The 25,168-nt window shown below is 39.4% G+C and overlaps 1 protein-coding gene across 2 annotated transcripts in view; it reads left to right on the forward strand.

Moving 5' to 3' along the window:
* RBM6 (RNA binding motif protein 6) overlaps nt 1-25,168 on the forward strand; it is a 106,872-nt gene that overhangs the window by 39,052 nt on the left and 42,652 nt on the right. The window contains exon 6 of one of the 2 annotated variants that reach the window (XM_082664651.1): nt 8,621-8,694. In XM_082664651.1, the coding sequence (XP_082520777.1) occupies nt 8,621-8,694 (74 nt within the window). Of the gene's footprint in view, nt 1-8,620; nt 8,695-25,168 lie in introns of those variants that run through there. The other variant, XM_082664652.1, reaches the window with a different exon arrangement.

Raw genomic sequence — 25,168 nt, forward strand, 5'->3', positions numbered from 1 at the left:
TCAGTATTGGGAAGTTTCTCTACTATTTCTCCTTACTAAAAGAGGGCTGCTTTGCCTTCAGGGGAGTGTTTAAATGATCTGGAGCACTTTGAGATGTTTAGAGTGGTCTGAAATGTGACTTCCAAACGACCTCAAAATGTACCTTAGGAACCAGGATAGGGGAAATGGTAATATTTCATTTGTAGAACTTAGTCCTGGCTCTGTTGAAAGAATGTTAGTTTTGTTGTGGTATTGCCTCTTTTGGTTTTGTGGGGCCTACTGTTTTTTGTTTCTGTTTTTTTTTTTGCGGTATGCAGGGCTTTCACTGTTGTGACCTCTCCCGTTGCGGAGCACAGGCTCCGGACGCGCAGGCTCAGCGGCCATGGCTCACGGGCCCAGCCGCTCCGCGGCATGCAGGATCTTCCCAGACCGGGTCACAAACCCGTGTCCCCTGCATCGGCAGGCGGACTCTCAACCACTGCGCCACCAGGGAAGCCCTTGTTTTTGTTTTGACCACGATTTTAAAAACTAGATTTGGACTGGAAAGAGAAAAAAAAAGATATTTATTGGCTTGGTTTATATCTTTCATGGTTCATTCAGTTGTTTTAGGGGCAGGGGGAACAGGAAAAACAAAGTAAAACAAAACAAAAAATTCCTTTCATGTTTATTTGAATGCCCACCAGTGCTTTTGAGTTTATCAGGAATGAATGTTGGTTGTCACAGTCGTCAGATGCATGTTAGAAAATCCCATGGTACAGGAGTTGGGGTGGGAGCTGCTGAATAGTACTTCATAGCTCTCTGGTGAGGGAAAGTGACTAGATAAGATGATTTTAATTTTATTTATTTATTTTTTAACTGAAGTATAGTTGATTTACAATGTTGTGCCAGTCTCTGCTGTACAGCACAGTGACTCAGTTATATACATATAGACATTCTTTTTTAATATTCTTTTCCATGATGGTTTATCAGAAGTATTGAATATAGTCCCCTGTGCTATACAGTAGGACCTTGTTGTTTAGATAACATCATTTTCAAAAATGAATCAAATGTCCCTGACAGGGTAGGAAAATCATTGCTTAATAAATGAAGCTTAAGCTTCATTAGTTTTTTCCTAATAACCGAGCAATTGAATTTGTGTCACAAATTAAATGATTTCCTGCCTTTGCTTGTCTTCAAATCAAAGAAGAAAATATTAGCCAAGCTACAAAAATTCCTGGTAGCGATGTGTGAGGTTATGTGTGAATTGGTGGTTAAATAATATTTGTGTAAGTATTGGAATATGTTTCTTCAACCTGAAAGTATTAGTTAACATTAGTTAACATGTATGTGCTAACTTTGGAAATAAAATATTGGATGAGTAGATCCTCTCAAGAAATTTTTGTCAAAAATTCTGACATACTTAATTTTAATTTCTAAAACTATGCAGTGGTGTTATGTTGAGGGAGTAGAGTGTTCTGTTTGTATAATTGTAAGTAATTTAAAATTCTATATTTTTTAGAAAATTTTTCATTTTAGCTTTCACATTAATATCAAGTCCTAGAAAGTGCTCACCTTGTTTATCAGACAATGAGTATGTTTGACAATGTACAAGCATATCTGATGAAAGATTTTGGTAAATCTTAATCAAGAATAGTCCTGTATTTTATTTATTTATTTTTAAAATTATTATTATTATTTTTTTGCGGTACGCGGACCTCTCACTGTTGTGGCCTCTCCCGTTGCGGAGCACAGGCTCCAGACGTGCAGGCTCAGCGGCCATGGCTCACGGGCCTAGCCGCTCCGCAGCATGTGGGATCTTCCCGGACCGGGGCATGAACCCGTGTCGCCTGCATCGGCAGGCGGACTCTCAACCACTGAGCCACCAGGGAAGCCCAGTCCTGTATTTTAAAATGGCTGCATGGAGGACAAGTGCTGTCAGTAAGTTAGCAGCAATACAGGGGCAGCTGTCTCATCTTTAGTCCCTGAGAGTGCTTTGTAATAGAAGCACAGGGGTACTGAAATGTATTATCTCATGCACCCCTGAAACCACCCTGCAAAGGAGTTACCATCATTGCTACTTGGCATATGAGATAACCCAAGCCCAGAGAGAAGTGCCTTGCCTGAGGGCACATGATGAATTAGCTGTAGCTTCTTGCCTATGTACATAACTGTAGAAGTTACTTTGTGTGTTGCTCCAGTGAAGATACTCATTACAAGTGATGTGGCATTGACTGAGCGCCACCGCGTGCCGGGTATTATGCTAGTGTTGGGTGTACAGAAATGAAAATATCCCCCTCCCCCACTTAGTCTGGGACCTCTATTGTTCTGGCATCATCTCTCTGCATGGGCAGTTTGCTTCAGCATTGATGCTACTCCTCTCTTGGGTGATCCTTTTGCCACTCCTGTACCATCTTTCCTGTCAGGTTGGAGTGTTCTTAGCTGGGGGGAGAAACTCAGATCTTACTCCTGATGGTTGCTCTGTAGGTTTTTTTGTTTGTTTTCAAGTGAACAAAAATTGAACTAGATCATTGGCTCTAAAAAGAGTAGTTGTTCCCAGATTTTTAAAAAGTCCTGGGGATTTAATATACAGGGTTGTGACTATAGTTAACAGTACTGTATTGGATATTTGAAGGTTGCAGTAAGAGTTGATCTTTAAAGTTCCCATCACAAGGAAAACAAATCGTAACTGTGTATGGTGATGGATGTTAACTAAACTTATTGTGGTAATCATTTTGCCATATATACATATATCAAATCATCATGTTGTATCCTAAAAGTAATACAATATTATTTGTCAATTATAGTTCAGAAAAAAAAAGTTCCCTTTTTTGACTTACATAGCATTTTGAGATGGTCTATGCTTATCTACTTGTCATAACTCTTCCATTAGGCTAAGCTCTCTGAGGGCTAGGACACTCCCCTCCTCTGTGCTCACATAGCGTTGTAAATGTCAGTGGAAACTAATGAGTTGAATAAGGGTGAGAATTTCCTAACAAATGTTAATCTGGGCCCGAGAACCATCATCAGGATGAAGTAACCCTAAGATTAATTTTGGATTTTGAAAACTACTTGAAAATACAAACCAATAAAAAATATTAAAAAAAAATAACCATCTGGTGCAGATGGAAAGCTAGATAAAATAGAACCATATGCAGTTTTCAAAAATTTAGCAAGTAATCATCAGTGCATATCTTCGTAGTTTCATCTGTCTTATTATAAACCAGCAATCCTTATATGCATAGTTGAAGGAGAGAGAATTGAAAGTGCTTATAAGATGTCAAAGTGATGATTTCATATAGGCCAATTTCATTCTTCCCAGATGGTATTTTGACATGTAAGTCAGATATTTTCCTAATTTTCCTAATGAAAGCTGCAGGTACATACTCATTTGAGGTTTTAACATAGCAAAGTACCTGTTGGAAATCTTTCACACAGGCCTCCTTTGTCATGTTATTTCCATTGATGGGAATTCAGATACCTGGATCAGTTCTGTTTGACTTTTGTTAAAATCTCTAACCTGATAATATTTTACTTTTCTTCTAAACACCTATATTCCCAGTGAAATGGAATTAGGAAAACAAGACCGATAGAACTAAGCCCTCTTGAATCTCTATTAATATTTTGCATGATGCTTTTTATATTCATAATGCTTTGTTTCCACAGAAATATTACTCCTTGTTTAAAGGGGGAAATCCCTGTGTTTTCTTTTTCCTCAAAGATACCCAATAACATTTAAATTAATTTTTCCCTCTGCCTGTGTCCTTTAAAATCCTGATTCTTTTTTACATTTCATAGTTGGTATGTATATTCTGGCCTTTTTCAAAGTCAACCAGTACTCTCCTAATGGGAAATTCAACTGGACTTGTTTATGTTTAGTTGGGTTTTTCTTGGTCAGTTTGAATATAGGGCTGCTCATCTCATTTGCCTAAATAAAAATCTTGGTGTATAACGGTTACGAAAACAGGGCTTGGTATAGACTAACAGTTGGCTTGAATGATCAAGGGCCATGTTTGTCAGCATCACTGAGTCAGCTTTTCTAGGGACAGAGACTAAAGAATTAGTTCTGGGATTGGATATTATTTATCAGGGCTTTGTTTTCTGTACCTTGTTTTCCCCTAAGCACCTGGTTAGCTATTATCACAGATACTTTTTTGGGGAACAGGCAACCACATGGTTAATGAAGATGGAGAAGAATTGAAAATTTAATATTACCTTTATAGATTTCCTTCCTTTGCCTTGTTCTCATCCTTCTCAACTGCAAAAAAAAGTATAAGGAGCATTCACATTTCTATGAGAAATCTATACATTTAGGTTAGGAAATGGAGAAAGATATGCTTTTTAATAGTCATACAAATAAGCCACAAAGACCCATCAGCCCACCAGGTTTCTTCCCAACATGTGATGATGGAAGAAAAAGGTAATAAAAGAGGTTTTTTTATTACTCTTTTTAGGTGAGAATTTGTCTGTGGGACTGTTAACACTGAGTTTACCATCTTGATGATTCCAGATGGTTCCTAGCAATTCTGAATGCAAGGTTGGTTGGTAGTCTTCAGAACATTTAGGTCTCTGAGTGGAACATCTTCTGTGTCTACTAGAACTTTTTCTGTGAATTATAAAATTACATTTGAGAACTAAAGGAAAAAAATCACAATTAGCTCAATACAACCACTGTAATCATTTTTGTTTACAGTTGTGTCACATTACATCATTTTCAGATTTCTGTATATTCACCTGTGCTTGCCCAACTCCTCTCCCCTACCCCACACCCCATTTTCCCTCTCATGGAGTGAGCATGAGAGGTGGGGTGTGACTCGGCTATGACTTCAGGTGGTCTCTCCAGTTTTCTCTGAGTATGAGCGTTCACTATGCTGGCTGTGATTCTGTCATTTAAAGTGATATATTTTTCATACATTATGGCCCTTAAATGCAAGCCAACCTCTTCATCTGGTGTCAGCCAAAAGAAAAGTGATCTGTTGCGACGCTGGAGGAAAAACTGGCAGTGTTGGACTTAACCTATATTGAGAGATGGTATGTTGTTCTTCACCTTGGGGTGTTCAAGTATGATATTGAAAATGCATGGTTTTCATCTCATATGCTGACTTTTGTCTCTGACCTCTGAATTAGATGCAACTTCATTGTATTTAATTCTAGTTCTTTTTCCTATACACATTTTATATAATTGTTCTCAGTTTTAAAGTTTTTAAAATATACTATATTCAATATACTATATCAAGTATCTTATCATATTGTAATTTTTATAGCCATCATTTACAACAAGACTTTTGGGGTTTTGTCTTTTCAGAAGAATTTTGATAGCCAGTATATTCAGTCCATGAAAGTGAATGCTTTCTAACTTGCACAGTCAGGCCCACTCACAATGGTTCTGCCATAGATATTTTAGAATAAAAATAACTGTTGTGCTCAAATTTCAATATTTCTTAACTGTAGACATAGTCTTATCTGTGCTTAGGCATGTGGGATCCTTTCTGTGATTGGGCTCCGTGGAGGTTGGAAATCAGATTAACTTATACAGTGTAGTGGTTAATAGCATCAGTTTGAATCTGGACTGACTGGGTTTGAAGCCAGGTATTGCTCCTTACCATTGAGGTGATTTTGAACAAATTACTTGTTCCTTCTTTGACTGCTTCCCCATGATGGGTGAAATGAGGTTAATAATATTTACCTTATAGGATAGTCATGTGAGGATTAACTATATGTAAAATATTTAGAATACAGTCTTGCACCTACAAGTGCTTTGTAAATATTACTTGATATCATCACCCGTTTTGGCAATTTATGAAAATCCTTATAGTACAACTCTGAGTCTTGGACACACAAAATGCTTTGGATCAAGATTGGGTCCTTTTTAATTTTTATTTATTTATTTTTAAAGTTTTAGGTATTATAGTTAAACTTTTTTGCTTTTTCTGGCCACACTGCATGGTTTGCAGCACCTTAGTTCCCTGACCAGGGATCAAACCTGGACGCCAGCAGTGAGAGCACCAAGTCATAACCACTGGACCGCCAGGAAATTCCCTAAACTTTAAATTTCTGTTTTTGTTTCATAAAGTTTCAGGCAGAAGAAGTTGAATGTTGGGCTTATAAATTTAAATATTATATCTGAAGTACATTGTCAACATATAATATCTCAGGAATGTATAGAGATGCTATTAGATGCTCATTATGTCTGCTCTAGATGCTCATTATGTCTCCTCTAGTATCTTTTCCTTTGCAGTGACATTAGTATCAAAGTCTATTTGTTCTTTAGCAAAGTATGAATGTTGCCATGAATCCTTTCTTTTTCTGCACATAGATTCTGTGTGCTCCTCTGGGCCACAATAGTTACTTCTTTAAGAACAGAAAGGAAACTCAGGGCTTTGCCAATTTGGTGTTGGTGTTCTGTGTTTTTCATTTTGGCAGCTATGGAGAGGGTTTGCTTTCCACACACCTGGATGCTCCTTTGACAATGTTCTGTAGAGGTAATCAACACACTTGAGAGTATATCTGCTTGTTCTGTGGCTGCCCCTTTCTGATTGTGGACATACATTTGAATGTTTACAGTAGATACTTGGTGATAAAAGGCACTTTAGTTGCTTCTGCTCTTCTGCAGTGTTTCCCAAGAACACTCAGAGCCCTTTACAAAATGCAGAATGTTTTATGTATGAGATGTTCACTGAGTTGAATCAAGAAATCCACTTGAAAGGAAATATGTAACAAAACAATTTCTCCTGTTAATAGGGTATATACAAATGCATATACTGTTTCTCTAAAGTAGTTTCATTTCTCTAAATAGTTACTAATTAGAGAAGACTGATTTTGTTGTGGTAAGTTTAAATAGAGATTCCAGGGGTTAGTTCTAATCTGTGTTGGTCAAAGCTGTGAAATCAGGTAGAAAGTCTGTCCACCTAAGGGGGTGCTGAGATTTCTAGCTTTCTTTTCTTCCTGGTCATTTCCTAAAATTCAAAGGAAGAATCAAATTATACCATTGTAACATTTCATAATGAACTTGGAGTATGTAACAGATCTAAAGCCTTACCTATATCATAATAAAACATTTCAGGCCATTCATTCCATGTGACAAGGGATCCAACCCATTTCACCAAGTTTGGTCTGTTTTTAAGTTATATTTTCTCTTGCCCTAGCTTTTTTGTTGTTGTTTTCCTTTTCCCTTTTTTTTTTTCTTTTTTTGCCTTTATTACCTTGATTCAATGATACCAGTTTTCTATTATTATATATACTTTGTGCTCAAAATTGACCTAGGTTTTGTGTGGTTTCTCTTTCCCTGAGTTTTATTTCTTTTTTTTAAAAAAATAAATTTATTTGTGTCTTTTAAAAAATTTTTGGCTGTGTTGGGTCTTTATTGCTGCACGCGGGGCTTTCTCTAGTTGTGGCGAGCGGGGACTACTCTTCATTGCGGTTCGCAGGCTTCTCATTGTCGTGGCTTCTCTTGTTGCAGAGCACGGGCTCTAGAGCTCAGGCTCAGTAGTTCTGGCACATGGGCTTAGCTGCTCCGCGGCATGTGGGATGTTCCCGGGCCAGGGATCGAACCCGTGTCCCCTGCATTGGCAGGCAGATTCTTAACCACTGCACCACCAGGGAAGCCCCTGAGTTTTATTTCTTATTTGAGCAAATCACATCTTTTTCTTGGTGTTCCATCTGCACAGTGTCACTCCTAAAGATGAACTTCTTTATCCTGTGAGGCAGTAGAGTGGCGGAAACATGGAAGCCACTTGTGGAGCATTGCTTTAATAAGTATATTTTTGTAGTCATATGGTGGCAGTATCAAGGAAATTATAGGATGGGGTTAGTGTTAGAGTTTGTCAGCTTGTAAATCCCATGACTTCCCATCTCATGGGTCACGAGAGTCACAAATGACACTTGCTCAGGAAAATGGTGAAGGGTGTTTTGTGCTCTGATGGTACATACAATTCTTGAACATGTACTGATTGCTAACAATTCCTGTCTCTCCCCCAGCCTACCCCAACTTTGTGCATAAGCACAGTTTTGGACCCAGCCATTTGTACTTACTTATGCTTTTACACCTTCTTCCTTTCATAAAGATTTTAGCTGGCTTATGACTTGAGTTGAAACAAGGAAAAAAAGAGGAGACCTGATATGGTCTGTCCCCTGCCAACCAGAAGCTTCCTGTGGTATATAGTTGCCTCAGTCTGTCAGCACTTCTGTCTTTGAAGGTGGTTTCTGCTTGATAAGTGGTGACTATTAGTATAGCTTTGAGATAATTGCTTCTCCTCCTTCTCTCGGTATACATTTTTTTTTCCAGATACTTTCCTGTTCTTGTTGACCTTGTTTTTCCAGAAGACTCAGCCTGTGGTTAAAATGTTTCGGGTCCCCCTTTGAACTTTCTGTGGGATTACCCAATTCTGGGGCACCCTCACCAGATCAACAGTGCTAAAGAGGGCAAAGAATCTTCTTGGTTAATAGAAAAGGCCATTTTGGAATGACTTTCTAAGTCCAGAAACATCCAGACTTTCCTTCAGTACTTTTTTCTGTTTGGGGTAGCAGCTTTGCCTAGTACAGGGGAGGGGGGGGGCTATGGGGAGGGCTTGTGTTTAAGGGGTTCAGAAACAGGGGATTTAAGTGTGTCTTTTGTGTTTTCAAGGCACTAACACCACTCCCGTCTGTATTTAAATGCTGTCCCCAGGTTACGACTATGGCTATGTCTGCGTGGAGTTTTCACTCTTGGAAGATGCCATCGGATGCATGGAGGCCAACCAGGTTGCTTTATACTTCGGTCAAATGATGCTGGAAGGATATATTTTTTATGTATGGGGAGGGAGGGCTTCAAATGATTAAACTTTGGAAAGGCACCAGAAATATGTATTTGGAGCATACCACATTCCAACCAGGAGAAACTTTAAAAGAAGCTGGGAAGGTTTCTCTAGAAGAGTTAATGGGCACAGAGTGTATTTTAAAAAATAGCATTCAGTTGTAGTTGCACCATATTCCAAGGACAGTAGATGGAAAAAAATGACAGGTCTGGAGTGCTTCCCTTTGGGATGTGACTGAGCTTGGGATCCAGATGCAAAGAATGATCCTTGCCTGTCTGTGATCTGAAGGAACTTCCTGGCACAGGAATTCTAGGTCAGTACTTAACACCCAGACCTAGGGTGAAGACCACTGATGGCAACTCCTGTGGCACTCAGGTCCTGCCTGCAAGTGCTACTTTTGGAAGAGGGCCAATGGGGAGAAGAGAGTTAGTTGTTGATTGTTGGGGTCTTTTGCATTCATCATTGTTCTTTGCAAATTGGGGTTTCGTACTCAAGTTCTTAGCTGCATATAGTCAGAGCTGGTGAATCTGAATCTGTACTTACCTTATGTTTTAAACACCTAGATGTATTTAGCTTGCCACCTAGAACTGTCATCTGGGTCTTTAATTGAACGCTGCCTGGTAGTTTTGGGAGGAATTATGAAATGGATAGAATCCTTGTCATCGTGTTTCCTTGGGGAAAGTTGTTTTCTCTGTGGTGTGTTAGTTCCTCCATCTGTAAAGTGGGAGAAAGAAGCTTAGTGATACAGTTTGATTTTTATGTACCCACTGCCTGTGCTTAACATTGTGATTGCGATGCACCCAGAATCTTAAAAGAAGGCTCTGCCAGGGAAGAGTAGTATTGCATGAGAACTGTTTCTCTTTCATAGCCGAATGCCCTTTCATCAGCTTTGTTCCATTCAGCATGGCTCATCACACTTAACTTTTTCCCTTCTTTGACCATGTTCCCCCTTTATGGCAATGGAGATGACATGCTCTAAATCCTCTGGGATCAAGAAGTAATTAGAGGAAACTTGATGTATCCATTCCTATTGTTAGTAGTATAAATACTGTTAGATCCTCAGAAAATGACTGCAATAGGACTATATCCCCTTCACAGAGTTCTCGTTGCCTGATTTGTTCAGTGTCCATCATTGAGTCAGTCATTTAACAGATACTAATTATGTGTCAGAAAATGCTATCTGCCAATATTTGGGGAGAGGAATAAAAGTCCTAGTCTGTATGCTTATGGTTGATTCCATTCTAGCAATCTGTCCTAATTTGAGAACATTCATTTAATTCATAAGCATCTTGTCTTTATCAGTGAGTAATCTTTAAATCCTTTGCCACTGTACTAAAGAATATTGTGAGTGGTAGAAACATAAATGGGGAGCCATGGCAGATGCCATTTCTTTAGTATCATTCTCCCAACTGTGTGTTTCTCCTAGAGGGATGTTGCTTTTTATCAGAGCTATATAATCTTAAAAATAACCATATTGTGTCTTAACTGCCTCTTCCTTCTATCCCCCAAAAAATTCTATCTAAAGTATCCAGCCTCCTAAAGAGTAATGTCAAATAGAACTAGGGCAGCCTTCTTTAAAAATAAGGATTATCATAATGCTGGATTTCTGTTAGAGGTACATCTAGAAAAATGTTCATTTACACAAGCAGTGTCAAGGGGGTGTGGCCTATAGACATATCTCCCCCCACCCTTCCCACCCATTCTTTGAACACTCTCCCAGATCCCTCATGAATGACCTTTGCCCAGTGAATGGGACACCAGAATAAAGCAGGAGCAAGGCCAGAATTTTTCTAGACGGGTAACCATGCTCTTGCATATGTCACTCTGTGCAGGAGAGCAAATAAGAGACAGCCTCTGTCTTCTAGGACCTTATAATCTCATACTAAGAAAGGTGACAGAGATTATGTGGTACTCATGGATTCCATAGAGTGTTCTCTCAGATAAACTCCAAATTCTGTCCGATAACATTTTCAGTATTCACTGGAGTTATTTCTTTTTTGTTTTTGTTTTTTGTTTTTTTTGCGGGACGCAGGCCTCTCACTGCTGTGGCCTCTCCCGTTGCGGAGCACAGGCTCCGGATGCGCAGGCTCAGCGGCCATGGCTTACGGGCCCAGCCGCTCCGCGGCATGTGGGATCTTCCCGAACCGGGTCACGAACCTGTGTCCCCTGCATCGGCAGGCGGACTCTCAACCACTGCGCCACCAGGGAAGCCCTGGAGTTATTTCTTAATAAGATATCACCATATCCTTATTCAGTCAACCCGATTTCCTAGATTTTTATTCTTCCCCTAGCCATGGGACAGAGGTCACACTGCTAACACTGCCATGCAATAGAATCCTCTCGCTGAACTGCATAGACTTCATGACCCAGTCAGTATTCTTCTAACAACCTTTACCACAGCTCAGATGTATACAAATCATTCTGATGAGAAAAATTTTGAGAATGGAATATTCAGGGGGATTTTTGTAATTAGGTAGTATAGCATAGAAAAGAGGAGTGTAGGTTCTATAGTCAGATGTTACTTCCTAGCTGGGTTGTCTCTGGCAAATTTCTTAACCTCCCTTGGCCTCAGTTCCCTCTGTTACCAGTACCTCATGGGACCCTGGAGTGGATTAAACGAGATCATGCATTCACGAGTGCCTGCTGTGTACTAGGCACCTTTCTGGATGCTGGAGATGCTGCAGTAAACGAGACAGATTATATAACTTCTGTTTTAGTGATAGAAGTCAGAGCATAAGCAAGTAGACAAATTTAAAATAATATATGATAATGCTAAGTGCTATAAAGATAATGAAGCAGGGTATTGAGAGAATGCATATGAGGGCAGTTTTAGATGAGGTGGTTAGGGAAACTTCTTGAGGAATAACATAGAATTTGAGTAGTGACTCTTGGTGCATAATGTATACAGAACACTTAGCATAGCATCTGATACCTAGTAAGCATTTGAAATTAGACAGTCGTCTCCTCTTCCTCCTCTTCTTCTCCTTCATGTCAAGTAATTTCCAATCATAATTCTGGGAAAAAAAATTTTATATCTGGATTTTCCTTAAGGAAATGGATGTGGATCAAGCTCCCAATAACACAGCAGTTTAAAATCTTATGAGAGACATAAGAATGTGAGGGACAAAGTCCTTACTCCTTGGAGTAAGGTGCAAGTGTTTGTGGAAGATGTCTATTCATCCATTCTCCTTCTGTCCAAGTTTTACTTATAGAAAAATTAGTATGAATTCTGAGTCACCATCTACAGGGCACCTTTGAGTAGTCTGTGTATATGCTTCTGAGGAGGGTTCTATGAAATGCTTTGGGTTGAGATTTTTATAACTCTTCACTATCCTGACTCTTGATGTGAAATGTCTTTTATTTATCATTGACTGATACTTATAAGTCTGGGGAAGGGGATAAAGGAGGCTTCTGTCAGCTTGGTTTGTCAGATACTGTGGGGTATGTGTGCATAATGAGGTTGTTCAGGATGATAACTAAGGCCCCTCTAGCCCTTTCCCAGTGCCTTAATGGAGACATCAAACTAGTAGGATGCTCTGCAGCAGTACTGAGGATGGTGGCCAAGGGGACTCATCAGGGCATCACTTAGCCAGCAGCTGTCTGTCTGGGAAAGTAATTTCCTACAGAGGTCTGTCAGCTCATACCTTCACCATCTCTGTCTAGGAGAAGTATAAAGCCAGCAAACACTGTGAGATGCAGAACCTTTTATTCTATCCCTTCCTGGGAAAGGTATTTCTAGCAGTGTCATATACCCTTGGCTTTCTTTATTGTCCAAGTCCCTGAGGATTGAGAGTGACTATTATCTCCTTTCTCTTTGTTCCATTGCACTGGGACTTGGGGAGGGGAGTAAGAAGCATTGTGTTAGAATATCTCTCAATGGCTGCCCAGTTGTGCTAGTTCTCTCAAACCGTTGTCATTTGGTCTGCAGCATTTTATTTTCTCAAATTTGCAGGTATGATGTTTGTTGCCTATTTCTGTTTGACCAAATAGTCACTAAAGTGCCCTTATAAAAGGGCTCTGGGAGAATAATTCATTTCTCTGCAGTTTTTACTCAACTTTATTAGCATCAGTGACCTTCTTTACTAAAGATGACTTGGCTACATGACAGAATCAGCCTGACTTTATAAAGTGCAGGGGAAAAGGATGCTGTTATCACCTAACATGAAAATTCCTTCAGACACTGGCTTTTTCTAGTATGTGGAATGAAGACTGTAGAATACATGAAGTTTTATGAAATAGCGTTTTTTTGTGTCAACAAACTTAAGAGAGTTTGAGTTTTTGAAGATACCAGGACGGCCAGGGTATTTCTGAAGGTATGTGAAGGAAGCCAAATCTTAAATAGGATCCGTCCTTGTGATTAAAATGAGATGAATAGGGAACGCTTATGTTTTGGGGGATGGGAAAGACTTTGTTGAGGCCATGATGGAAAAAATGAGCTGAGACTCAGTTTGTTGGAATCTTATTTAAGTTGTTAGCAATATTGTATGAAACATTTCAGTACTTGAATTGTGTGCTTTCCAGGTAACAAAAAAAAATAATCTTTATAAATACCTGCAAGGCTTGTGGCGTTGCCTAAACCTGCAAGGCTTGTGGCATTGCCTAAACCCTCACCCTAAAACTACTTCACTGAAGAGAATGTGGCATCCTGGCCAGAGCTCAGCTGTATAACTTGTGGCTTGAGTCATGCCATTCTTTCTGGAAATCTCAATTTCAGTACCCTCTCTTGAGTGCCCTCAGTAGAGGTATTGGTGGGAAACAGAAAGGAAAATGAATTCTAAAATGTGTGTAAATCAACAATTGAAGATTCTCACTCACCGGAGAGTTGGGGAATTCTGGAGAATTAAAAATGATTTTAAGGGGGACTTCCCTTGTGTCGCAGTGGTTGAGACTGAGCTCCTAATGCTGGGGGCCCAGGTTCAATACTGGGTCAGGGAACTAGATCCCACATGCATGCTGCAGCTAAGAGTTTGCATGCCACAACTAAGGAGCCCGCCTGCTGCAACTAAGACCCGGCACAACCAACCAAATAAATAAATAAATAAAATATTTTAAAAAAATGATTGTAAGGATTGATGATCTGATTATGCAGTTTGGTTACCTGTCCAGTGATTGAGTCTTGGCTGGGCACCAGGCAATATATCATAGTAGTTAAATATATGGACTCTGATCTCCATCCAACTAGCTCAGTAGGTAAATACATGGACTCTGGAGGCAGACTGCTCAGGGTTGCTTCTCAGCTCTGTCACCTTCTACTATGTAACTTGGGCAAGTGGCATAACATAACATCTCTGTGTCTCAATGTCTTCTCATACTTCTAGGGATTAAATGAGTTAATGCATGTAAGGTGATTCGAACTGGGCCTGGCACGCAGTGAACATTGAGTGTTTATTTGTTATTAGCACACAACTTCTTATCTGACTGGACAAGAAAGTCCTAAATTATAGCAGCTCCAGTTTTGGCTTCATGGAGTATATGGTTAAAAAGAGGATTTGGTGGCAGTGTCCAGGGGATTATTTTTACATCAACAATACTTCTTATTTAGCCTGCTGATTGGGACTGATTATCAGGTCTTTCTAGGTGTTTCTCCTGCCTCAGTGATCAAATCTTAAATTTTCTCAAGAGGAAGTGCAAGAGACATACCACATGTGGGGCATGGAGTATGGTTAGACCACACTGGGAATCTAGCCTATGACCTTAAAACCCTAAACTCTGGTAACTAGCCACTGGCGTTGCCTATCTCAGATTTTTTCCAATAATTGTAAAAGGTACTCTAAGTTGGAGTCAGTTTAGTTTTCTTGAATTTGAAAAGTAAATATTTATCATTTGGCAGTTTTAAGGGAAATTTCCAATGTGTCTCCTATAATGAGATTTATGATTATTTTTGTTACACATGGTTCATTTCTGTGGTTGGAATAAATTTAGTTCCTAATTTGTTCTAAATTGGGCATGTGCCTGTATATTTTAACCTTGTGCTTTGTTGTTGCCATATTTCTTTCAGCTTGTATTTTTTTTTAATTAATTAATTTATTTATTTATTTTTGGCTGCGTTGGGTCTTCGTTGCTGCACGTGGGCTTTCTTTAGTTGCAGCGAGCCAGGGCTACTCTTCATTGCGGTGCGCGGGCTTCTCATCGTGGTGGCTTCTCTTGTTGCGGAGCACGGGCTCTAGGCATGCATGCTTCAGTAGTTGCAGCACTCGGGCTCAGTAGTTGTGGCTTGCGAGCTCTAGAGCGCAGGCTCAGTAGTTGTGGTGCACGGATTTAGTTGCTCTGCGACATGTGCGATCTTCCAAGACCAGGGCTCGAACCCGTGTCCTCTGCATTGGCAGGTGGATTCTTAACGAGTGCGCCACCAGGGAGGCCCCCAGCTTGTACTTTTAGTTAATGTTTGACTTTTTATAAAAATTGGGATTGTGCAAAGTGCTAATTTTGGAACTTGATTACAGACAGTTATTGAAAACAAAAAGCAGAATTTGTATAATTCTAACTAACTAGTACAGGGGTTATACAAAGGCACAGTTCCCTTTGTGGTCTTGGTTATAGCTTTGGTTTATGACTTTGTATACCTCCAGACAGTATAGTGTTAAGAGCACAGACAGGTTTAAGATTCCAGCTTCATCAGTTCCTAGCTCTTGTAACTTCTGAAGCTCAGTTTCCTCATCTATAAAATGGAGGGATAATCACAGTACCTACCTCAGAGCAGTTGTGAGATTAAAGTATGTAATGTATGTGAAGTGCTTGGTATGGCAGCTAGCATATGGTATATACTCAGTAGTACAGGGTGATTCTATAACACTGGACTCTACTTGGTTGCCTTCCTTTTTCTTGGCTGCTTATCTACCTCTTGGGACGCAGAGATGCCTGAAAAGTGGAGGCAGTGCTTTGGGTGGCAGCTAGATCTTTTGACAGCCAGTTCTGTGTTGCTGCACAGTGTCTCTCCCATGAAACTTGGGGTGTCTGGACTGAAAGTGAAAGAGGCTGGGTAGCACCTGGCTTGACAGTGTCTGAGGGATGAGTGCACAGGCATCCAGGCATGTGAGGGCAGACGATCATGGCCATTCCAGCACTCATATGGTGGAGAGCCTTGTTTCTGAATCTAGCATTGCTGGTAGTTTTGTCACAGAATTCACTTAGGCCACAGGTGGCATTGAATGTTTATTGGGTGTCTTCTCCATTCAAGTTGAACTTGGAGGTTATCATGTGTCTTTGTGTCTCCGTTCTCCACAGGGCTACTTGTTCAGATGTTGTCATTCCGCCCTCTAGCTCATTTGTCTGTGAGCTAGATACATAAATATGTGTCTATGTAATATGTATTATATATAATATGTACATATTTCTTGTTAAGAGTATTGATGGTATGACTTTGATAATCATGGATAAGCTTATCTAGATTAATAATTATCTTTGGGACTTCCCTGGTGGCTCAGTGATTAAGAATCCGCCTGCCAATGCAGGGGAAAACGAGTTCAAACCCTGATCCGGGAAGATCCCACATGCCATGGAGCAACTAAGCCCGTGCGCCACAGCTACTGAGCCTGCACTCTAGAGCCCGCGAGCCACAACTACCAAGCCCACGTGCCACAGCTACTGAAGCCCGTGCGCCTAGAGTCTGTGCTCCGCAACAAGAGAAGCAACCGCAATGAGAAGCCGGCACCACAACGAAGGATAGCCCCTGCTCGCCACAGCTAGAGAAAGCCCATGCGTGGCAATGAACACCCGATGCAGCCAAAAATAAATAAATAAATGTATTAAAAAATAATTATCTTTAATCTCTCATGGTGAGATTTAGTAATGCTGATGTTGTATACTAATGATACATATTTTACCAAAATCTATGACCAAGTGAAATTTGTATTTAATCTGTATGAACACCATTTCCAAAGGAAAATATAAAGAGAAAAAGAGGTCTATCACAGAAAGTAGATAATTGGTTACCAGGTTCTTATAGAGAGGGGGAAAGCAAGAAGGAATAGTGAGTGACTGCTAATGGGTAATAGGGGCTCTTTCTGAGGTGGTAAAAATGTTCTAGTATTAGTTGGTGGTGATGGTTGACCAACCTTGTGAATATACTAAAACCCACTGAATTGTACAAAGTACCAAAGAAGAGTGAATTTTATGGTATGCGAACCATATCTCAAGTTTTAAAGTCTTTAAACTTAGCATGGAATTTAGTTCAGGATCCCAGCCTGATGGGAATGAATCCGGGTCTAAAATAAAATACAGATTCACTTACAGAAAAAAAGGTGGTATGTCAGTTTGTCTGGAAGCTAGAGATTTAAAGCTTTGATCGTAAAATGTCTGAAGAATTTCTTTGTTAATGGTATCTACATGCCACAGAAGAACATTTAAACTAAATGTCTGAAAGGGGATGGATGGAATTGGTAACAAGCCACATCTGAAGTGGCCACATAGCTTGTGCACAGTAGTTGCTCAACACAGTAGTTGCACAGTAGTTGCTCAGTAGTGCACAGTAGTTGCTCAGTACAGAGTGGGCTTTCTGTTTTAGTATCCATACAGTTAGAAATAAAGGAAAGGGGAATTCCCTGGCCGTCTAGTGGTTAGGACTCAGCGATTTCACTGCTGAGGACCTGGGTTCGATCCCTGGTCGGGGAACTAAGATCCCACAAGCCTCGCGGCACAGCCCAAAAAAAGAAAAAAAAGAAGGAAAAAAAGAAAGAAAGGAAAGGACTATTTTGAAGTATTGATAGATTTGAAATGAAAGTGCTGCTGGGAAATCCTTGGGCTTTTTTTTTTTTTTTTTTTTTTTTTTACAGAGACAACATTCCTGTAACCGAATGCTTTGTAGGTACCAACATGGATCTTTCCTGGTTTCCTGGAATTGTTAACCAAAGCTCAAAACTGGAATGTGGGTAGAGAAGAACAAATCACTGCTGAGGGAGGTTCCCTCCCTGTATCTTTCTCAGAGGCTTCTTTTCGGCAGGTTTTTTTTTTTTTTTAATTCTTTTTTTGGGGGGAGGCTGCGTTGGGTCTTCGTTGCTGCGCGAGTGGGGCTACTCTTTGTTGCGGTGCGCTGGCTTCTCGTTGCGGTGGCTTCTCTTGTTACAGAGCACAGACTCTTAAGAGTGAGGACTTCAGTAGTTGTGGCATGTGGGCTCTAGAGCGCAGGCTCAGTAGTTCTGGCGCATGGGCTTATTAGTTGCTCCACGGTATGTGGGACCTTCCCAGACCAGGGATCGAACCCATGTCCTCTGCATTGACAGGCAGATTCTCAACCACTGTGACACCAGGGAAGTCCCTTTTCAGCAGTATTGACACTGTAGCTGTCATCTTTTACCTCTAGTACCAGAGGGTCACAGAGGTTCTTTTTTTTTAAAGAAAAAAATTATTATGATAATTTAAGTATCATAAAATTCACCCATTTTAAGTATATAATTCAGTGATTTTTAGTAAATTTACCAAGTCGTGCAACCATAAAGTGATTTCAGACTTAAAAGTTGTAAAAACAGTACAAAGACTTTCTATGTGCTTTGCACACACAGTCCCCAAATGTTAACATTTTACCACATTTGGGTTTTTTTGTTTTTTTTTTAAATTTGTTTATTTTAAAACATGAAACCCAAGCTGAATAGAAACCACAGAAATTACATTGACGAGATTTTTAGTATTTGCCAAGAAAAATAAAGCCCCCAGAGAAATAAAAATCAAACCCCAAACCCAGTTAAAAAAACCCAGAAACACAGCGGCAGCACATATAGCCATGGCCCTACGGAAGCTGGAGAATGCCAAGCGATTCAGGCCTCATTTCCTCGCTCAGGATGCTAAATCACTTTGTGGAGGGATGCAAGGGCCAGGAGAGAAACCCGGGAGGGGGAGTCTTAACAAATGCAGAGATTTTTGAATGATCCCTTCTCTTGAAGAGGCATCATTTAACTTGTCTTCCCATCACACCTCCTCCCTTGGTGGTTTGAGGTACTCTTTGGTTGGGGAAAGTAAGTAAATTTCTGGTGGGTTGAGTGGATGCTTTGGAAAGTGATGAGGGCTTAAGCTATCTTGTCAGCGCTCCCAAGAGGGTCGGTCCCCTGCTGGGCAGAGCTGAGGTTGGGGGTTGGGGTTGGAGGATGGGAAATAGGACCAGATTCAAATCTCCCACTCCTGCACACTGTAAGGTTTTTGTGGGGCTTAAAAAAAACCCAACAAATGTTTTCCCCCGTGAGAGAGCTGGCATTTGGATGCCTGATACACAAAGAAGGACTTGTGTGCTAGCTAGCATTAGACCAAGAAGCAACAGCAGCCAGGGGAAAGGCAAAGCAAGCTTACATCCATTGGCCTGATGTTTTTTTGTAATACAGTGGTTCTTAACAGTGGGGAGAGGGTGGGGGGAAGGCAGTTTGGATATCCTTTTCTCCCCTCCCCAGCCACTGGACATTTGGCAATATCCAGAGACATTTTCGGTTGTCACTACTGGCACTAGTGAGTAGAGGCCAGGGATGCTGCTAAACATCGTACAACACACAGGACAGCCCCCGTAGTGAATTATCTGGCCCAAAATTTAAACAGTGCCAAGTTTGAGAAACCCTGGTATAAGGGGACGGGAGTTATGGTTAGCCATAGAGAGGATGACCCAACTTGCCATGGGTTGACTTTTTTTTTTTTTTTTTTTTTTTTGCGGTACGCGGGCCTTTCACTGCCGTGGCCTCTCCCTCTGCGGAGCACAGGCTCCGGACGCACAGGTCCAGCGGCCATGGCTTACGGGCCCAGCCACTCCGCGGCACGCGGGATCCTCCCAGACCGGGGCACGAACCCGTGTCCGCCGCATCGGCAGGCGGACTCTCAACCACTGCACCACCAGGGAAGCCCCATGGGTTGACTTTTAATGAATCACCTTTCTCTTTACCTTCCTCCTGGTCCTAACAGAATGGGGAGTGGTGGGTGGGGTTAAGAGTGTAGTGATAGAGTGCAGACATGGCTCCTGCCCACCTTCCAGACTGCCAGTCACAAGCCTAGCCTGTGCCCTTGGGGTAGGAGCTTCAGAATGAGACCTACTTGATATATTGCCCAGAATAAGTTCTTTAAAGAACCAAAGGGTTTTATGGGTTTTTTTTTTTTTTTTGGTTTTTTGTTTTGGCCATGCTGCGCACCTTGCAGGGTCTTAGTTCCCCTACCAGGGATTGAACCTGGGCTTGGCAGTGAAAGCTCCAACTCCTAACCACTAGGCCACCAGAGAACTCGCCCCCAAAGGTGATTTTTAGAATCAGTCTGAGAAATGACTAAGATATTCTGTTATCCAGCAGACATTACCAGCTGGATATGGGGCTTGAGGGTCAGCAGATCACACACATTTGATAGCAGTTGCTAGAAAAACAAGTTGAGAATTCCCTAAACAGATTGTATTTCACTTGTCAGTTTTCCAGGGAGTATTTAAAATATGGGTGCTGATTTTCATAGCCCTTGGTTATAATGTATCAAATATTGGAAGCCAAATGAATATCTTTTCATTTGGCTTTATTTTGGAAGAAGGTTTCACAGAGCCTTATAACTGGAGCCAGCATGTTGAACTAGTTATAGAGACTCAACTCAAAGTAAAAGATGCATATATTTTATCTTAATATAATAGCATTTTACTGTAAATGGGACATACCCTCCTGTGCAAAACTGGTTGGTCTGTCTGGAATCATGTTGGATATATCAGAAACAACTCATTTTAACTTTTGTTAACATGGTGAATACTGAGCTCTTCTATGTGTAAGACCTTGGACTAAGTAGTTTACATTTATTAATGAAAAAATGGACATGTCTCCTTATGGTCTAGTGGGGTGACACTGTTTAAAATTTTTTAATTTTTAAAACTTTTCATTTTGAAATAATCTCAGTCTTTCAAGGGGGTACAAAGTAGTGGAAAGAATACCAATACTCTTCAACATTTCATAATCATTAAGTTAACATAGATATAATATTATCTAATATACATAACTTTTCAGATTTTGCCAGTTGTCCGCTAATGTCGTTTCTCTGGTTTAGTATGCAAGCCAGGATCATATGTTGTATTGAGTTGTGATATCTCCTTTTATTCTCTCTGTGACACTTCTCAGTCTTTCTTTGTCTTTCATGGCCTCGACACTTTAGAAAAGTACTGGCAGTTATTTTGTAGGACATTTCTCTGTTTGGATTTGTCTGTTTCCTTGTGATTAAATTCAGGTTATGCATTTTTTGGCAAGAATACCCCAGGAGTGATGTGTGTCTTTTCTTATATATCATCAGGTAGCACATGGTTTTGTCCTATTACTAGTGATATTAAGTTAGACCACTTGGTTAAGGTGGTGTTTGTCAGGTTTTACCACTGTAAAGTTACTATTTTAGGTATAATTAACTTACTATTATAAGTTGTAATTAATTAATTAATTATAATTATTAATAAGTATTATGTGGGGGCATACTTTGAGATTATAAATATCCTATTTCTCAGCATGCCTTTTTCACTTAATAATTTTAGCATCCATTGATAGCTTTTGCACATAAAGTTACTACTGTGGGTTTTTGTCTAAGGGCAATTTTCTATTTCCATCATTTCTTACACATTTGTTAGAATTCTACTGTAAGGTTGAACCATCCCATCTCCCTTATTTTATGTAGTGAATAGAACTAAAAAATATGGTGTATACACACATATGCATTTTTATATCTATCTGTGTATATATATTAAAAACCATGATTTCATGATGTTATAAATTCCAATTCTAATCCAATATCACAGAGTTCATTCTAGCTTTACCTCATTCCTTATTTGTAATTCTTTTTGCTAATAGTAAAAATCCTGGCTTTCATTCTCCACAATATGTTTACTTATTTGCTCAATCCCAGAGTATACATAAAGTAGTTTCAGATTGTTAATTCATCCCCCTGTGAAAAACTAGAATCCAGTATTTGGGTACAGTTCTTTTTGTCTTTAGCCTGAGAGTATATAGTCAAAATACTGTTTCCCAAAGTTAGTTAGGGTGGTTCTTCACCACCTCACCCACTCTTCTATGTGGTTGTTACTCATTTTACTGTAGAAAAAGTAGAAAACACAGGTTAAGAGAAAAGGGTTAGTATCTCCAGTGATCTCTATATTGCTTTTTATTTATTTATTTTTGGCTGCATTGGGTCTTCGTTGCTGCACGCAGGCTTTCTTTAGTTGCGGCGAGTAGGGGCCACTTTTCGTTGCGGTTTGCAGGCTTCTTATTGTGGTGGCTTCTCTTGTTGGGGAGCACGGGCTCTAGGCACGCAGGCTCAGTAGTTGTGGTGCATGGGCTTAGTTGCTCTGCGGCATGTGGGATCTTCCTGGACCAGGGCTCGAACCTGTGTCCCCTGCATTGGCAGGCGGATTCTTAACCACTGTGCCACTAGGGGAGCCCTATATTGCTTTTTTTAAAAAAATAAATTAATGGACTTTTTCTTTTCTCCTTTTAAATAGACTTTGTTTTTTAGAGCAGTTTTAGGCTCGCAAAAATATTGAGCATCCCACCTCCAACACCACACCCACAGCCTTCTTCACCATCCACTGTGGTACACTTATTACAATCAGTGAAACAACATTGATACATCATTGTCAACTCAAAGTCCATAGTTTACATGAGGGTTCACTCTTGGTGTTGTAGATTTGTGAGTTTGGACAAATTGATAATGACATATATCAACCATTATAGTACATGCAGAGTTGTTTCATTGCCCTAAAAATCCTCTGTGCTTTACCTGTTCATCCTTTCCTCAATGGTTGCTGGGTTGCAAACCCCTAGCGACCATTTTCTTTTTACTGTCTCCATAGTTTGTTCCAGAATCCCATGTAGTTGGAATCATACAATATGTAGCTTTTTGCAGATTGGTTTCTTTCACATAGTAATATGCACTTGCTAGTAATTGTCTTCTTTCACTTAGTAATATGGATTTAAGTTTCCTCCATGTCTTTTTGTTTTGATAGCTCTTTTTTTTTTTTGAAGCTCTGAATAATACTTTATTGTCTGAATGTACCACAGTTTGTTTATTCATTCACCTAAAGGGCAACTTAGTTGCTTCTGAGTTTTGGCAGTTATGAATAAAGCTGCTATAGGATACATCCATATGTAGGGTTTTGTATGGGCATAAGTTTTCCATTTATTTGGGTAATACTAAGGAGTGCAGTTCCTGGATTTCACGGTAAGAGTATGTTTAGTTTTGTAAGAAACTGCCAAACTGTCTTCCAGAGTGGCTGTAGCATTTTGCATTCCCACCAGCAGTGAATGAGAATTCCTGTTGCTCCACATCCTCACCAGCATTTGATGTCAGTATTCAGGACATTCTAATAGCTATGTAATGGTGTCTCATTTTAATTTGTACTTCCCTGATGACATAGAATGTGAACATCTTTTCATAAGCTTATTTGCCAGCTCTAGGGTTCTGCCCCACCCCTCTCCACCCGCATTGTTCTTTAGCAAGTAGAAGAGGTTCCCATCTATTCTAGTTTGCTGAGAGTTTTTATCATGAATGGCTGTTGGATTTTGTAAATGCTTTTTCTGCTTCTATTGATATGACCTTGTAATTCTTTTTTTTTTTTAGCCTGTTGATGTGATGGATTATATTAATTGATTTTTCAAAGTTGAACCAACCTTGCATTGCATACCTGGAATAAATTCCAGTTGTTTATGGCATATAATTCTTTACATACATTGTTGGATTTGCTTTGCTAATACTTTGTTGAGGATTTTTACATCTACCCTCATGGGAGATATTGGTTTTTTTCTTGTAATATCTGTGTCTGGTTTTAGTATTAGGGTGATGTCTGCCTCATAGAATGAGTTAGAAAATGTGTCCTCTACTTCTGTCTTCTGGAAGAGACGTAGAAAATTAGTATAAATTCCTTAAATGTTTGGTAGCCTTCATCAGTGAACTCATCGGGGCCTGGTGCTTTCAGTTTTGGAAGATTATTATTGATCCAATTTCATTAGTAGATATAGACCTATACAGATTGTCTTTTTCTTCTTGTGTGAGTTTTAACAGGTTGTGTTTTTCTAAGAATTGCTCCTATTCACCAGGGTTATCAAATTTGTGGGCATGGAGTTGTTCATAATATTCCTTTGTTATCCTTTTATTGTCCATGAAATCAGTACTGATGGCCCCTATTTCATTTTTGCTATTAGTAATTTGTATCTTTCTTTTTTTTAGTTAGCCTGGTTAGGTGTTTATCCATTTTATTGATATTTTTAAAAACCTAACTTTTAGTTTCATTGATATTTCTCTATGAATTCTCTGTTTTCAGTATAATGGATTTCTGTGCTTATTTTTATCATTTCTTTTGCTCTTTTTGGATTTAACTTGCTCTTCTTTTTATAGTTTTCTAAGGTGGAGGTTTAGATTATTGAGTTTAGATCTTCATTTTTTCTATTATGTGCATTCAGTGCTATAAATTTCCTTCTGAGCACTGCTTTCCCTGCATCCCACAAATTTCAACAAGTTGTGTTTTCAGCTTCGTTTAGTTTCAAATTTTAAAAAAAAGTTCTCTTGAGAGATTTCTTCTTTGATCCATGTGTTATTTAGAAATGTGTTGTTTAATCTCCAGGTATTTGGAGATTTTACAGCTATCTTTCTGTTATTGATTTCTAGTTTTATTATGTTGTGGTCTGAGAACATACATTTATAATTTCTATTTTAAATGTGATAAGGTGTGTTTTTTGGCCCAGAATGTTGTCTGTGTTAGTGAATGTTCCATCTAAGCTTGAGAAGAATGTGTATTCTTCTATTTTTGGATGAAATAGTCTATAAACATTGAATAGATTATTGCTGTTATTTTGATGTGTACCCTTTCAAATTTTCCTATGTACTTATCATCCATAACCTTTGTATTTACAAAGTAGGATAATCTTGTACACATGATTTTATAACCTTTTCTTTTCAAGTATTGTGGGCATATTTCCTTGTCATTAAATACATTTTTATCATACCACTTTTAATGGCTCTGTAATGCTCCATAGTATAGATTACCATGATTTAACGAGTTCTTCATTTGATATTTTGAGATTATTTCTTTATTTTATTAAAGAATGCTATGATGAATCTCCTTGTAGCTCAATAGTCATACATCCTTAATTACTTCTTTAAGTTAATTCCTCCAGGTAGACTTGCCAGATTAAGAGGTAAGCATATTTTATGACTTAATAAATATAGTCAAATTGCCATCCAGAAATTTCCTGATTTATTTTTTACCAACAGTGTTTGAGAGTACCTGTCTTCCCTGCATCCCAATGGGTGCCAAGTGTTAATAACAAAATATTTTTATTGAGTGGTGGTACATGGATGTGTGTTATTGTGTTCTCAAACTTGCTGTATGTTTGAAATATTTCATAATTTTTAAAAAAAATGTTGCCCGTGTAGCAAAGAAGGGAGTGATTTAATCTTCTGTCTTAGGTTATTAGTGAAATAGAATGTTTTTACATTTGATTACTAGTTATTTGTAT

The sequence above is a fragment of the Grampus griseus genome, assembly GCF_964374135.1.
Source record: "Grampus griseus genome assembly, chromosome: 10".
In the NCBI taxonomy this organism is placed as follows: domain Eukaryota; kingdom Metazoa; phylum Chordata; class Mammalia; order Artiodactyla; family Delphinidae; genus Grampus; species Grampus griseus.